General features: G+C 39.2%; 3 protein-coding genes across 7 annotated transcripts in view; 1 reads left to right on the forward strand and 2 right to left on the reverse strand.

Annotated features, from left to right (window-relative positions):
* Positions 1-15531, forward strand: part of caska (calcium/calmodulin-dependent serine protein kinase a) — a 285045-nt gene that overhangs the window by 205307 nt on the left and 64207 nt on the right. For all 5 annotated transcript variants that reach the window (XM_036584332.1, XM_036584563.1, XM_036584414.1 and 2 more), the window contains exons 6-8: positions 9028-9130; positions 13138-13313; positions 14941-15063. In XM_036584332.1, the coding sequence (XP_036440225.1) occupies positions 9028-9130; positions 13138-13313; positions 14941-15063 (402 nt within the window). The remainder of the gene's footprint in view (positions 1-9027; positions 9131-13137; positions 13314-14940; positions 15064-15531) is intronic.
* On the reverse strand, positions 1477-4667 carry gpr82 (G protein-coupled receptor 82). The gene is made up of 2 exons (XM_036585150.1): positions 4579-4667; positions 1477-2946 (listed from the first exon to the last, which is right to left on the reverse strand). The coding sequence occupies exons 1-2, from the start codon at positions 4641-4643 to the stop codon at positions 1944-1946; spliced, it is 1068 nt and encodes a 355-aa protein (XP_036441043.1). The 5' UTR covers positions 4644-4667; the 3' UTR covers positions 1477-1943.
* gpr34b (G protein-coupled receptor 34b) lies at positions 5908-8414 on the reverse strand. Its single transcript, XM_036585022.1, has 2 exons — positions 8264-8414; positions 5908-7162 (listed from the first exon to the last, which is right to left on the reverse strand). The coding sequence occupies exon 2, from the start codon at positions 7137-7139 to the stop codon at positions 6018-6020; it is 1122 nt and encodes a 373-aa protein (XP_036440915.1). The 5' UTR covers positions 7140-7162; positions 8264-8414; the 3' UTR covers positions 5908-6017.

Raw genomic sequence — 15531 nt, forward strand, 5'->3', positions numbered from 1 at the left:
TTGCTGTCTGTGTGCATGTGTTTACATCTCACTTTAGCCTCCTACAGCTGCTTCTTCTGCTATTTTATCACGACACCATTTAATTATGATATACATCAAAACTTGAAGTGCAACTCGTCTGTACATTAAACTTTGCAATACACTATGGGTTTTTAGTAGTGTGCTATATGGCTCACTCTACCAAACTGGTACAAAGTCAGAGTTGAAAACCCTTTAGACTAAAATCCTTTTGCTTTGAGTGACCTTATATCTTAATTACGTTTGTTATTAAAATAAATGTTCCATTTTGTCACTAACTAGAATGTCATAACACTACTGAAACTTTATTAAATGTTTCAGTAGTGACTGTTCTAAGTAATGACAATTTTAGCTAAATTTAAGCAGAACTCAGAAACACTGGCCAGTACAAATCCAGCACCAAATTGTCCTTGAAAAATAATAAAATCAAAAAACATACTTAAAGGTCATATAAAATATTATCATAGATTTCTTTTACTCATTTACTTTTTATTTCAGGATGTAAATACACACTTTGATTGCAGCCTTAGTGAGTTTTTCACAGGACCAATGACCCCACCCATGTAGGCCTATTTCACATGACTTCATGTTTTCCTGGTGGTGAGTGCTCATGTTTGCTCAGCGGTACTGCTAGCGTTTCAACACCACCACCAGCGTGTTCAAATGTGACAGTAAAGCATGTTAATATGTGACGTATTATGTTACCTTCTTCTTGCAGCCCTTTGTAGTCTTATGTTAATAGCACATACTTCTCTGCCAGTAATTAATTAATTTCAAATTGAGTTGCGTGTTCTGATATGTAAATTATGTCATTCCTTTAACCCTGTTGTTATAATATGAAGACTAAAAGCAAAGAGATAATAAAATGGTAGTAAGTAGATTTTGGGTGTTTTTGGAACTGGATTAATGGCCAGTACTTGGTCACTTCTGGATGAAATGCTGTGAGGGCCTCGTCTGCTGAGTGTTCTGATATGTGAACTGATCTGATATGTCTGTAGCCTTCACTGTTCTGAAGTTGTGAAGGGTAGAAGGCAGCTAAGCATGTTGCCCACAAAATGCATTAACCTTTGGTCTTGAATTTTTTTTTTTTTGTTTTTTGAACTTGAAAAGTCATGAAAAGTTATGGAATTTGAAAATGATTGAAGTGTACAAACACTACCACACTAATTTTCAGACTTTTGCACATATTTGCTTCAGAACAATGGGATCTGACTGCTCACCGTGTGGACATGAGGGACAGGGATGCAGTCTCACTTCCTGCTTTGAAATGCAGGGGTGTGGCTAAAATAAGGCTCCACCTTAGGACTAAACTCTTTATGTCTGGTGGTGACATGAAAACGTGGAACATTCACTGAATAAAGTTTTTTTAATTCAAAAATTAAACTCATGATAAATTGATGAAAGAAATTACACAGATATTTTAAAAACAAAATTTTAAAAATGCATGTAAGGGTTATTTTCAGAAGTTGAAATGTAGGGGTTAGGGTTTGGGAAAGCCACCTCCCAAAAGAAAGTACCTTATCAATGATGATTTGTATATTTTTAGCTTATTACAATATCGAGTAATGCCTTGCATTTAAATTGATCATCACACAATATTTGTAAATATCTAAGGTCTAAATACTTTATTGTGTTTTTTTTTATTTGTTGCACTGCAGATTGAACTAATTCAATAGAATGGTTCATATAAGGAGTGAAGATTACCGTTGAGATTTCGAACAACACTGCAAAATGGGTGACACACTATATAGTGTACAATTTCTGTTATGAGCAGCGATTCTGAACACAGCACTAGAATATTAAGTCTAGTCTTGGACAGAATTATAATTTCAGTGGTGATTCTCCTTTGAAAAGACTTTATATTCTAGACTTATAGTTACTGTCTGTTTCTATCTCAAAGTCTTGTCGATTTCTTACCATTACTCCTATTTAACATTTGGGCTCAACTCAGTGGCTTGTATGTTAGGTGTGATTTGGCTTCGTGTAATTTCTGGTTTAGGGTTGGGTCTCACGTTGCGCTTGACTCGGCAGCAGGGCAAACGCAGCACCAGGTGCAGCATTGGATGCAGGCAGCAGCTGAGTGCTGCCACCACGATGGTTAGAGTCTTCACATCCAAGTCTTTTTGCTTTTGCTGACAGTCTTTGCTGTCCGATGCAGCCATTATCCTGATCCTCTGCACATGGTAGGGCAAGAAACAGGCCACAAACAGAACCACGGAGGCCAGGATTTTCCTCCTCACCTTTAGGCCTCCTCCTGGCCCAAATCCAGCACCAACCATGCTTCCCCCTCTCACCTTCTGCAAGTGAAAAATCAGCAGACCATAACTGACCAGCATCAGGCCGAGGATGAAAAAGAATATTCCAACGCCTATGGCATGTATAGCGTCCACTTGCTCCATTCCTTTGTTCACCAGCTGGTCAAAGCAGGTAATCAGTTCTGGTCGTGTAAGATTCAGGCTTGCCTTATATCCTAGGGAACCACTTACAATGGTGATTCCCAATATCCAGGTGACGGCGCAGATGGCCCAGCAGAGCTTTGGCTGCCTGAAGGCTTGGAAGAAAGCCCAGCGTGGCTGTACCACTGTAGCATAGCGGTTGATGCTAGTCCACAGCAAAAAGGACATGTTACAATAGAGGTTAATGGAAAAGAAGGAAACCATAACAAACCCTGCAGACAAGCAGATGGAGGAGCCAGCCTTCCATTCAGAGCCAGAGCTGAAGTAGGCCGTTCTGAAGGGGAAGCTGCAGCAAACCATCAAGTCAGATATCACTATGTTTAAGGTGAAGATGACGGTTGGTGTCTTTTCAGATCGCCAAAGGTCCAGCGTGGCAAGTCCATTGACCACGAAGCCCACAACAGCCAGAGTCAGATAGATCCAAGGCAAAACTGTAATGTGTTGTTGATCATGCGCCAGTGAACACCTTTTACTGGAACCAGAGAAAATACAAGGAAATTGGAGATGTTTTTATTGACAGCAGAGATCACTGTCTTATTTACATTGCTAGTTCGTGCAGTAAGTTTTGTTTCTCACATTTCTGTTTAGCTAAAAGTAGCTTCACACATACGTGAGAGGAAATGTGCACCACCTGACCATGAAATATAAGCTATTTGAGGAAGCTTAACTTACAGTAATCTTTCTACCAGTGGTTTTTCTCCTCCTGTTTCATGCATTTATAAACTAAGAAGACAGTCACTACACTGACTGAGTGTGTTTTTGTTGTCTCACTAGTTTTTGCTGTTAATATTTGCACTGAAAAATGTACAGCATTTCTCAGTTCCAGTCCTAAAAACCCTATGTATTATGCATTTTCATGCTTCTCCTGTTCTAAGATGCTTAGCTCTACTCTGGCTTAATACTTACCTGGTGAGTTGAATCATCAGTCATATATGAAAAAGGAAGGGACAAAAATAGAAATACATGCACATGTACTGTGCGGTGTGTACACGTTTACTGGTAAACGTAATAAAAATAGAGCAGTTCAAATGAATTGACCACGTTTGATTAAAAAAAATCATTGTTTAATTATTTAATTTCTCCATAAATCAGCAGGGATTACTTAGCTGTTCGCACGATTATAATGCATACTGATCTCACTCATGGCAAGAAAGAAGGCCTTACCCATTTAATGATGCATAAACACTTATATGATTATTATTAATGTATAATCATCAGCATTTGATTCCTGTAGATTCTGGATAGAGGCGAGTTTATTGCTTTATGGCAGTTAAGAGCTAATAAGAGTGTAATAAGTACTTCAATATCCATATTCTAAAGTGCAGTTTTAGCCATTGAACTCTTATGTGGAACACATACGGACTGATTAATGATGTATCTGATCTTTTTTAATTTAGCCCGAATTGAGAATTCATGCTCAACAATTTGCACGAACTAGTCTTAATGAAGTGTTTATTATGCATTATAACAACTAATAATACAATTATTACTTGTTTTCACCTACCAGACCTCAAATTTTGTACTAATACTAATCATAATAAATAAAACTTAATGCATAGAAAAAACGAAGTGTCTACTTTGGGTTTTCCCTAACGAAGAAAAAGACAGTCATAAAGTCCTAATGTGTGGTTCCTTAAAACAAAATGTTGACAAGTCCTTCATTGTTTGTCTTGCATGGTTTGTTGCTGTTCAGTGAAGTACATTTGTATTGGTTGGTCTTACTGTAAAACTCTGATTTGAATTCAATGAATCTTTAAAATAATCATTAGGTTACGCTGTTACTAATATCACATCCCTAAATCAAAGTATAAATATAAGCATATTTAATAAGAAGTGTGCACATGGTAAGGCATATATAATCAAAGCATATGCATGATACAAGCGTATATAACTAAAGCGTGTGCACGATACAAGCGTGTCTAATCAAAGTGTGTGCAGGATATTAGCGTGTATAATCAACATGTGTGTATGTACAAGCATATATAATCAAAGTGTGTGCACGATCAAAGAGCATTAGTTAATTAGTTTGGTCCTAGTATAAGTACTTTTATGCTTCAAATATAGACAGATGATATTTAGTACATAAGAACAATGTGACATGTACCTGCAGTTGCTGTCTGTTCCATTGATTCCTGAGAAATTTGTTGCATTACCATAGAGCTCTGACATACTGGGTATTGTTTTCTTGTTGATTTCCTCTTAATTTCTGATGCAGTGCATGCATTCTCACAACACCTTCAGAGCGTGGGCCCTAAGGGGGAGGGTTTGATCTTTTCAGAAGGGAACTAGGCTGGTTCTTTTTGACCACATCCTGCACTCACGGCTAAACCCTTAGCTGTGTACTTGTTCTGATGCTTGTCGTATATCTTTGTTGTTATTTTTGTATCTGTGTATCACAGATTCTTAAGTTTTGAATGCAGTCACACATTTATTACCACCTCGGTTTTTAAACTATCACACTGACCAACTCGGATCCTTTTTTCCTTCACAGAGCATTATTTAGGTCACAGACGATTGCAGCCTTCTGCCAGCAGAGGGCACTATCTATTCACGGCTGTTATTAGTGGTTCCCTTTTATGGAGTTTCTCAGTGAACGTTCCACTGAATCAGTTTTTTACAGCTGCTCCCCTCAAAACATGTAGAATACTGTACTGTATTACATTTATGCAGATTGTCAAAGTTGTTATGTACATACTGAAGAGCATTTTGCTCAAATGAAGTTTGGTATATCGGGGGCGCCCCTAGGGCAGTGTTTGGTGGGCCGAGGGCCAAAAAGAAAAAAGATTGTCCATATCTAGAAACTAAGTGTGTTTCGCTCATTAGGTGAGAGGGTGGGGTTAGGATAACCTTCTGATGGGCCAAAGCAATTGTTCCTCAGTATGTGGGCGACATTTGGGGTGAACCTGAACCGTGTACAGATCCGGTCATATGCAAAAGTTTGAACACCCCCTCGTAAAATTACATGTTGATTTTCTAAATCCTCTACAGGAAACACACTTAAATAAGACATTTTTGTGCACAATTTAGCACACAATTTCTACTTATTTGCTGAGTCTAACATGGAAAAAATAAAACATAAAATGTGACAATTTAGAAACTCAGTGTTGCTCCTGCACACCATGTATAATGGTCTTAGTACGTTCAAACAGAATCAGTCCTCATTTTAATCATTTTATTATTTATTATTAACATATTTACTATAACATAACAATGCAAGTACAGTAGGCGTTTCTGATACATTCCTAAACGCATTAATAAAAGAGCATCTGTTTATGTTTTGATATGTTTTGTACATGAATAAACAAAAGTTTACAAAGATTGAAACTAAGCAGCTTAGAACATTCATAGTGTTTTCTTGTGATTACCTAAGAGATTTAGTTTTGAGCATTAATTCTTGTATACTGCATCAGTACATTCATCCTTTGTTGTTTGGAATTGCTTTAAGCCCAGACACTGGAAGATTTAGCATATAGATAATAGGTCTACATGACACCCAGGCATGCCTGCATGTGTAGCCTGTGCAATTGACTGTAACAAAGTCAGTCATGTATCCGAAGGCTTGATCTGAACAGCAGTCTTTCTTCGCAAAGTGGTGATCTCGCTGTCTGTAAGCTGCTCCCGTTGGCTTCTCCCAGTGTCATTGCTGGAGCTGTTGGAGTGTCCTGAAACCACCAGGCGGATGCATTTACACAGAAGCTGCAGCACAGTCCTGCGCACAGAGCCACATAGCACGAAGTACATGACTGGATCCAGGCAGCTGTTGAAGGCAGACAGCAGCAGAGCTATCTCGTTGGTCTTGTCCACCACCTCAACCCACTGGCAGGAGACATCTGTGATCTGGGAGAGGATGTAGAAGATCCTCCCTAAGTGATAGGGCACAAAGCACACGGTGAAGAGAAAGAGAATAAAGAAGGATTTGCGAGCTGTTCTGCCGTACTTGGCTGCATTTGGAAGATCAGGCTTCTCCTTAGAGACACGCAACAGCCCCATTGCGATCTTCCCGTAAGACATTACAAGGGCTCCATAGACCACCCAGAATGTGACCACTAACACTAAGTTGAAATAACCCTTCCATTTGGCGTTGTGCAGGTGTTTATACTGGAAACACTTAGTGGATGGTGTGTTATCCTTATTCAGGGCAATATATGGTAATATCGCAGCAATAGCCACCACCCACAGAAGGCAGCATGTGAGAATGCTCTCTCGACTTCTGAGAAACCTCTGCCTACTGGAGATCCTTTGCAACTTCAGGTAACGGTCAATGCTAATCAGACCCAGCAGGACAATGCTTATGTACATGTTCATGTAGAAGACATTGCCCACCACCTTGCAGATTATTGGATTCAGGACCCAGCAGTCATTGTTGGCATGGTAGGCTATCCGGAAGGGCAGGCAGACCACAAGGAGCAAGTCAGCCACCGCCAAGTTGATGAGGAAAACTCGCACCGAGTTCTTCTTGGAGTGCAGATGCAGGAACACCCAGAGAGCCAGGAGGTTGCCAACTAAGCCAAACAGGAAGAAGATTGAGTAGGAGACAGCCAGAAGGACCCGGAGGCTGCTGCCATCTAAAGTGCAGTTGGCTAGACCGTCTTGCTCTTGAGTTCCTACCAGGCTGTTGGATGTGGGCGTGGTGTTGTGTAAGGCTTGGAAGCAGTGCTCTGCCATTACAATCTGTTGGAAGCTCAGACCTTAGAAAGAGAAGTAAATTGTTATTGTTTTTATGTGGCATTGCTGCTAACTTAACCCTCAGTTTCTTAACCCTTAGTTTCTTTAATTTCACACTTCAGAACTCTTGAGCTCCCAGAGGAAGTTGCCTCATGCAAGAGGTCAATACCAGCATTCGTACACTCTAACAAATACTGTTAAGGGGCAAAAAGTAATAAAGTATGACATTACAATCATCAGTACTTAAAGAACACTGATCAACTGTATGTTTCATTGCAACAAGAGCATCATTAGTCCTGTTTATCTGGAGTCAGTGCAGTGTAGAGTGTGATATCTTATATAAAACTCATCATAGTTTTCAGTAGTATTTTTTTAAATGTGTACATTTGGTACCTTTTTGTCTGTTTCAACTTTTCAGATGTCAGAAAAAAGAAACATTGTGATGTACATTGTATCATATTGTGACCTTATATTTTACCGTATCGCCAACCTCTACCAGGAATAAATGTTTTTTGAGTCGTTGCTGCCACGTCAAGTCTAAATTATTTGTAGCCTCTTTCTGCAGGACCCCTTTATTCTTAATTAATATAATCAAATAAAATACATTGGAATCCCAAAGTCTGAGACCACATTGAAAATCTATTAGGTTTTTCTTATATTAGTTCTTTTTTATAGATTGTAACTGCCACAATCGAAAAGTAGCATTTAACACAATAACAAGAACTTTTGTAAATGTTCCTCGCTCACTTACAAAAGTGAAAATCTAGAACTTCCGGTTTTACATGCACAGTTCCATCATACAAATATTCCATCAGGTTTATTGGGGAAAAATTGCTTAGCTCAGCCTTCAATAGAGAATAAAGACTCTATGTCTACATTCCTGCACTGTGTTGGTTTTGTTCATGCGTTGCACATCTGAGCTGTTGTAGAGAGTTGCACACTTATGACATGTATTCAATTGTTGTTGTACTTCTTATTTATATTTATATTTCTTTTTTTTTTTATAGCATCCAGTAAGGAAGTTGCGACCTCAATCTTGTTGTACTTGTGCAATGGCAATAAAGATATTCTGATTAATTCTATTCAAAAGTATTTTAAGGTTTAAGTAATGCAGAGTTACTCACTGTGTGAATTCCACCTGGAATCCAGTTCCAATTACAGTTCCACAGCTTCGGGAAGAGAGGAGCAGAGGATGAATGTCATTTCTCGCAAGCCTGTCCTTTTAGGAGGATATCAAAGTGTCTGTGTTTTTTTCTCTCTGCTTCAGAGTCTAGAATCCCTTTAACTAACAGCCCTTGTACTTGCTTTCTCAGTTCCTCACTGTTTTAAGCTCCCAGTGTGCTGCTGTCTGCGAGGCGCTCACCAGCTCTAAAGCACAAAATGCAGAAGTCTTTTTAAAGACTAAAGGGGAAGCAGCAGTGACTTTTTTTTCTTAAACCACAGAACCACATGTTCTAACACTCTAGTCATTTTGATTATCTGGCCAGTTTGAGCACCAGATCACATAACATGACAAAGAACATTTACCATTTACCGAAACAGATATTTTAATGGCAGATTACACACATTAATTTATTTATTTATTTATTTTTTACAGTGTATATTATACTGTTTATTGCCATTTTATAAAAGCAGTAAACCACTTGAGGCCACACATTACAGTGATTTTAATTCAGGTAGGAGGTTTAACTTTAGCACAGTCCTTTAACCAAGGGAAAATCATGTCAGCACTGCAGTAACACAAACCTGGTTTTCTACAAAAATGGCTCTTAAAAAGTGGCCTGGGCCCAAATCTATGAAGCATCTCAGAGTAAGAACACTCCTCTAAGATCAGAAAAATGCAGTTTGGCATCATGTTTTTTTTTTTGTTTTTTTTCCCCTCTCCTAGCCCCACTGTGTGTTGTTGGCATCGAAGGAGAATTCAGCTCCAGTGAAGCTGGGAGGCTTTGGAGTTGCTATCCAGCTTGGAGAGTCAGGACTCGTGGCAGGAGGTAAGCACTGTCAAGCACTGCAGCCAATAATGTAAACTATATACAAAGTGTGTGTGGGTGTTTTCATGTGTAGTTCTTTTTAAATGAACCAAACTCAGGTCTGTTAAAGTGAACCTGAAAGAGAACCAGCTGCAAATGACCTCAATATTCACAGTGTAAGTGATCATTAAAGGGCACTCAGTTTTCTCTCTGGTCCTCTTAAGCATTATGAGATCTCAATGCATTTGTTTACACCAGATCCCACCTGGGTCACAGTAGGGTTGTGTAAGTTCATCATATCATTGGATCTGATTGGCTACATTAAGTATTAAGGGCTGTAGCACGTTGTGTGCTACCTCGGGCACAAGGAGGACGCTGGAGGCAGGGGTCATGGTTGCAGAAGGCATTTCACTTTTAATTTCAAGTTCAACCACAAACAAACAAAACAAAACCACAACCAAACCAGGCCACTTTTCATTGGCTTCACCCTAGACTTTTCAGTCCTTTTCACACTTGAGTTTTTCATCTCTTCAGTCCTCTGCTGCTGCTCATCCGTCTCTCTGTCTCCCTGTTCCCTCTCTGCTCTTTTTGAAAGATGCTCAGGTGAGCACCTGAGCCGAGAGTGAACAAGAGCTCCCTGCTCCGTACCCCCCCAACCCCCGTCACTGCACCCCCGTCTCCGCCCCTGCTCCACAGCTCGTCCGACTGGCTCCAACATGAGGTGTAATTAAGCGGCCTCGCTGCGGAACAGGGGGCAGGGCCTGGGCGGCGGAGTTCGGGACTTGCTTGCCACCTTCGTGCCTCTCGTGACCGTCGTCGTCGTCATCCCCTCCCACGCGGCTGATGTCCTCCTCCAACCGTCACTCTTGTCTCTTGCGGTGCTCGGGATTTCCGTGCCGCCCCCACTCACTCACGGTTCTCTGCCCACCGTCCTCACCAGTGTTTGTCCTCGCTCAGAGTTCAGGCCCTGCCTCCCTGCCGGCTCTCACAGCCGTCATCAGGGCCTGGGGCACTAGCGCATGCCATAAGGGCTTACTGTTGTTTATGAAATCATCTTTGCTGAAGTCATTTATTTTAATATTGTGTTTCATTATACTGTACACTGTAAACAAGGTACTGTAAAATATAATAGTAAATACCCATTTCTGTAAAAAAAAGTTAACTGCATGTAAATAAAGTGTACATATACTATTTTTTAACACTGCTAAAGTGAACCTGAAAGAGAACCAGCTGCAAATGACTGAAATAGGATGTAAATTTACAGAAACAAATGATCACCTCTATTTCACAGACATTTGAGTTTATTTGCACTTATTTGGTTGTTACTGTTAAAATTACTGCATGTCAGAATAAGGCACTGAACTAGTTAAACTGTTGAATCACAGTAAAAGGTGGTATTTCTAAGAGATTAAATGACTGCAATTTTACAAAATTTTACCATCATTGAGAAAGCACACTTTTATTGTTGATTAACAGGTTTTATATGCCACCTTTGCAATTTTCTACAGATTTCACTGATTTTTTTACAATCTATTTTATTTTACAATGTGTATTTAATTGTTAATTGCTGTTTTATAAAAGCAGTCAAGCCACTTGAGGCCACGCATTACAGTGATTTTAATTCAGGGAGGAAGTTTAACTTTAGCACTGCCCTTAAACCAAGGGAAAATCATGGTTTTCTACACAAATGACACTTAAAATGTGGCCTAGGCCCAAATTTATGAAGCATCTCAGAATAAGAACACTGCTCTAAGATCAGCATAAAGGAATTGCAACTCAACATTCTTACTCTGAGGTGTTTGATAAATATGGGCTGTGATTTTCATCCATGTCATGAAAATAAATGATCTTATTCTCAACCTTTTGCAGTGACGTTTTATTAACCAAAGGTTTAATGTCTGGCCCACACTACAGGATAATTGGGCAGATTTTGAGGCCGATTTGCTCCCCCCGACAATCGCAAAAGGTGTCATGATATCAGGGTGATCTTAAACGATGATCTTCTCAGATTACCCTGTGGCGTGGAGCGTCTATAATCCAATAGTCCAATCTTTACTCCTCCGATCTACTCCCAATGCAGCCCCGATTGTGAATTTGAAATATTAAACATATTTACAACTCAGTATCCTGTAGTATGGGGTGGACATCAACTCTCTGGTGTGAAACACGGTGTTAATGTCATGCCTGAAAGACCCTCAACCGATGTTCAGCCGAGCTGAACTAAGTTTGTAATGTTAGTTTACCAAACTCCTACAAGGTTTTGAGAATCAGAACCATTGGAGGAGTTTGTTGTGAAATGTGCCGTTTAACATTGTTTTACGATAACAATTGCAGTGTTAGGCTTAGGCCTAAAATACTAACACTTACTTTTTAAAACACATTTATGGCAGAGAAGTACATATAGGGCACTGTAGGGCAAAATGTTACCTAATAAATAATAATAATAGAGCCTTTTTTTAGATTAACCAGTATTTTACCATTATTAAATCACAAATAAAATTCAGAAGGCATGTAGGTTCACTGGTGGTTTTCTATAGCAAATAAAATGACTATATGTATGTTGTAGACATTGTGACCCCTGGTTCCTAAAGGCTTTAAGTCAATAAATCTAGACTGGCACATTTCACAGAGTGAGTTTGTTAACATCTTAACGATGGAAGTCCCCTTTAAGCACTCAAAGTCTTTGATGGAAAAATTTGACAACTCATATTTAATAACTAATGGAATCTCTTTCCCACCAAAACCTTTTTGTGTCTGCTGATCAGTCGTACGTATTTTGACGTATTCCTTTATTTAGAATTGTTTCAGTTCATCTATATTTTTGGGATGTCTTTCATGAGCAGCTGGTTTCAGATCACACTACAGCTTTTCAGTGGAACTTAGTACTTTCAATACAATTTATTTGAGTCGTTCTGTTGTTGATTAGCTCTTGGATAATTGGATGTTGAATAAGTCATTTGAGCTTTAGATTACTGACAGATACTCAACCATGCAGTCTTGGGAAACAGCTTGTAATTCATTTGTCCCTCAGTGGTTGCAGACATTGCAGGCCATTCATGCTGCTCACAAAAACAATCTCACATCATTACACTCCCTCCACCATGCTTCACAGATGGGACTTGAAAAATTTAGGTGACATTTGCAGGATAACTTCGAAGCGTTCTCGAACATTTATGTCACAACGGTTTCGCAAGATTAGATTAAAGCGATTATCTCTCCAGGCCACATTTCTTTGAATGCTCCTGATGCTGCGTGACTTTGCACCAGGGTATGTGTTCACAACCAGCTTCCTGTCTTGCTACATAGCAGAACACTTCTGACCTCATGTGAGGTGTTCTCTTTTTTGAAACTTAACCTTTGTAACAATCCTCACATGGGATTTAACAGAGGCTGTAGGTTAAACATATGCAGACCCCACCGCAGTTCCTGCTGAATTACTGAGCCATCCTTTCTCGTATGTCTGAACCAAGAACTGAAACTAATGTTTCCTGTGAGTGCAGGTGCAGTTGAATGCTTTAACTATTGCTTTTTGCATTTTAAGCACAGAATTCACAGAAGGCACACAGTTTGTGATGTGGCATTTTGAACTACTGTGCTCTCTGGCAGTTGAACTACAATACATGTCCACACATTCACCTGCTCATCCAATGTTTCTTCTGAAATTATTTAGTTAATTGACTAGTTCTGGATCACAAACGCCACTCCAATTACACCTCTGCAGGTCAGTGCTGGGGGGGGCTCTATACTCCTGTGTCTAGCTGACCCTTGGCATTGGACATGGTGATCTTAGCCTCATATGCTGCTGCTCCTGAGTCATATTCTATTGGAAGTGATTTTCTATGGAGATTATACAAGATAAATGTGCACAGAACACCTGTGTTAGCAATGGGTGAATCTTAGTAGCCTAATTCCCCAGATAGGAGGTGTGTCTGGACACTTTTGGACATGTATTGTACATGAATTGGTCAAAAGCACTGGCAGCGTGTGTGTCTATGTAATGTGTATCGTGCATGTTATTTGTGCTACAGGCCGGGTAGGTACCCCTCACTTTATGGCTCCTGAGGTGGTGAAGAGGGAACCATATGGGAAGCCAGTAGACGTGTGGGGCTGCGGAGTCATCCTGTTCATCCTGCTCAGCGGCTGCCTGCCCTTCTATGGCACGAAAGAGCGCCTGTTTGAGGGCATTATTAAAGGCAAATACAAGGTAGTGGCTTGACTTCACTCTTAAACATAAATCTTGCTTAATTGGTCTCAGCTTGTACGTGAACCTTTCATTGATGTAGAATTTCTTTAAACTATAAAAAGGTTCTTCACACTCACACATCTTCAAAAAAAAACATCCAGTTTTTTTTTTTTTAATAATTAAAAGTGGTTCTTCTATGGCGTCACTTATTTCCATGGCATTGCTCCTTATTGTACCTTTATCTTAAAGAGTAGGTAATATCCATCATACTAAACTTAAGTCTCACTGATCCTTGTGTAAGATCAGAAAGAGATATCAGGCTATTCAGTAGTCAGATAAGGTGCTGAATCATGAATGGTAGAAACCATATATCACCATTGTGGGTTTGGATGTGGCCTAAAGCACAAATAAGGCAGTTACTACCTAGATGTATGTTTGAGATTGCAAACTGTATTATAAATTGTATTGTGCTTTGTTAACACTGAGGGGTATAAAGTTGTATTACATATTTGTTAAAATGTAATTACATAATAATAATAATATTGAATTATGTATTTGTGTAATGAATACATTTTCCAAGTCAAGATATGTCAAAATGTTAAGAATGTGTAGTTTTTTACCTGTACACACAGTAATAAATCAAATACAATGAAAAGTACAGAATCCACAGTTTTGATACAATGACTTTTGTTTTAATGAGCTACTACTAGAAGCGGGTAGAAAAGCCTAAATCCATACTCAAGTATTGTTGCTTCAGTGAAATAATGACTCAAATGGAAGTTAAAGCACATTTAGAAGAAACAATTTAAGTAAAAATACACAAGTACTAAGTATGTTTTACACACCTAAAAAATAACTTCAAGGGTTCTTGAGTAAAGAAAATGGTTATATATAGAACCCTGAGCGCTCAAAGAACCCTTTGCATTATTAAAGGTTCTTTGCATCCAGAAAGAGTTCTTCAGGTTAATGGAGAATGTGCTGTAGTTGGTTCTACATAGAAAGTGTTCTGCTATTGTTGCAAGCTTGACATCATCACAATAGGAGAACCCTTTTTGGTGCTATTCAGAACCTTTTCAAAAGGTTCTATATAGAACCTTATACAACACATTCTCCATCTATCTGAAGAACCCTTTAATCGTGCATACATCTTAATACACCATAATACATCCAGCATCTATAAGCCAAGAAGTTTGTTAGAAGCTAAGCTTCTCTTTTTAGTTCATTTTTGGTCTAAAATAAAATGAAAAGAATCCAGAGATGTGACCAAATGCAAACCAGTACGGATGCTGTCACCAGTGTAATATAATGAAATTAAACTAAATGTTAATGGTTAAAATGTGAGAAAAAAGTAGATTTTTTTCTCTACCAAGGTAGTTGAGTAGAAGTAAAAGTATTATGTTTTGAAAAAGAATGCATTTGTAAATTCACTTGAGTGCTAGTAAATGTGAGTAAACATAACTAGCCATCCAATCATTACCATCTACCTTTGGCTTCTCCATGGAGGCACCCAGAAGGGTTAGGAGATATACTGCTATCACATACTTCAGCCTACATATATAAAGCAGTGTGTATGAAGTTTATCATCTCTCTTAAAGGCCTCTTTATGTGTATTTTATGTTTGTGTTTCTGTATGTGACGCTCTCTGCAGATGAACCCCCGGCAGTGGAGTCACATCTCCGAGAGTGCTAAAGATTTGGTGCGGCGCATGCTGATGCTGGACCCAGCTGAGAGGATCACTGTGTACGAGGCCCTCAACCATCCTTGGCTCAAGGTACTCAGGACTCCATTACTACAGCTAACTTTAACCAGAGTGACACTGTGGTTCGAGGTGTTGTAACAGAAGGAAATTAACAAAGCAGTTCTCGGGTTTGTATGCGATTGACTACATTCTTAAGACAGAACAGAAAAGTGAAAGAAAAAGCATGCAGACATTACAAGGCATCCCCCTGCTTGATAAAAACTCCATGGTGGCACTGGGTTGATGACCTCAGTTCCTCATTTACATCATTCATCCTTTTTCCTCAGTCATTTTCTATCTGATTGGCAGAGCTACATTTAAAGCTGTTGTAAGATACTACACACAGTACTACATTCATCGGTTGAATCCTATGTTAATGCACCTTAACATCTCTCGTGGCTTATTGTTGTAGTGTTGTGCTTCTACATTTGCATTCCTTACAACAAAAGCTTGTGACAGTCTGAAATCCTGCTCAAGCAAGTCACCATTGTTGTTTTCAAT

The sequence above is a fragment of the Colossoma macropomum genome, unplaced genomic scaffold, assembly GCF_904425465.1.
Source record: "Colossoma macropomum unplaced genomic scaffold, Colossoma_macropomum, whole genome shotgun sequence".
NCBI classification, from domain to species: Eukaryota; Metazoa; Chordata; class Actinopteri; order Characiformes; family Serrasalmidae; genus Colossoma; species Colossoma macropomum.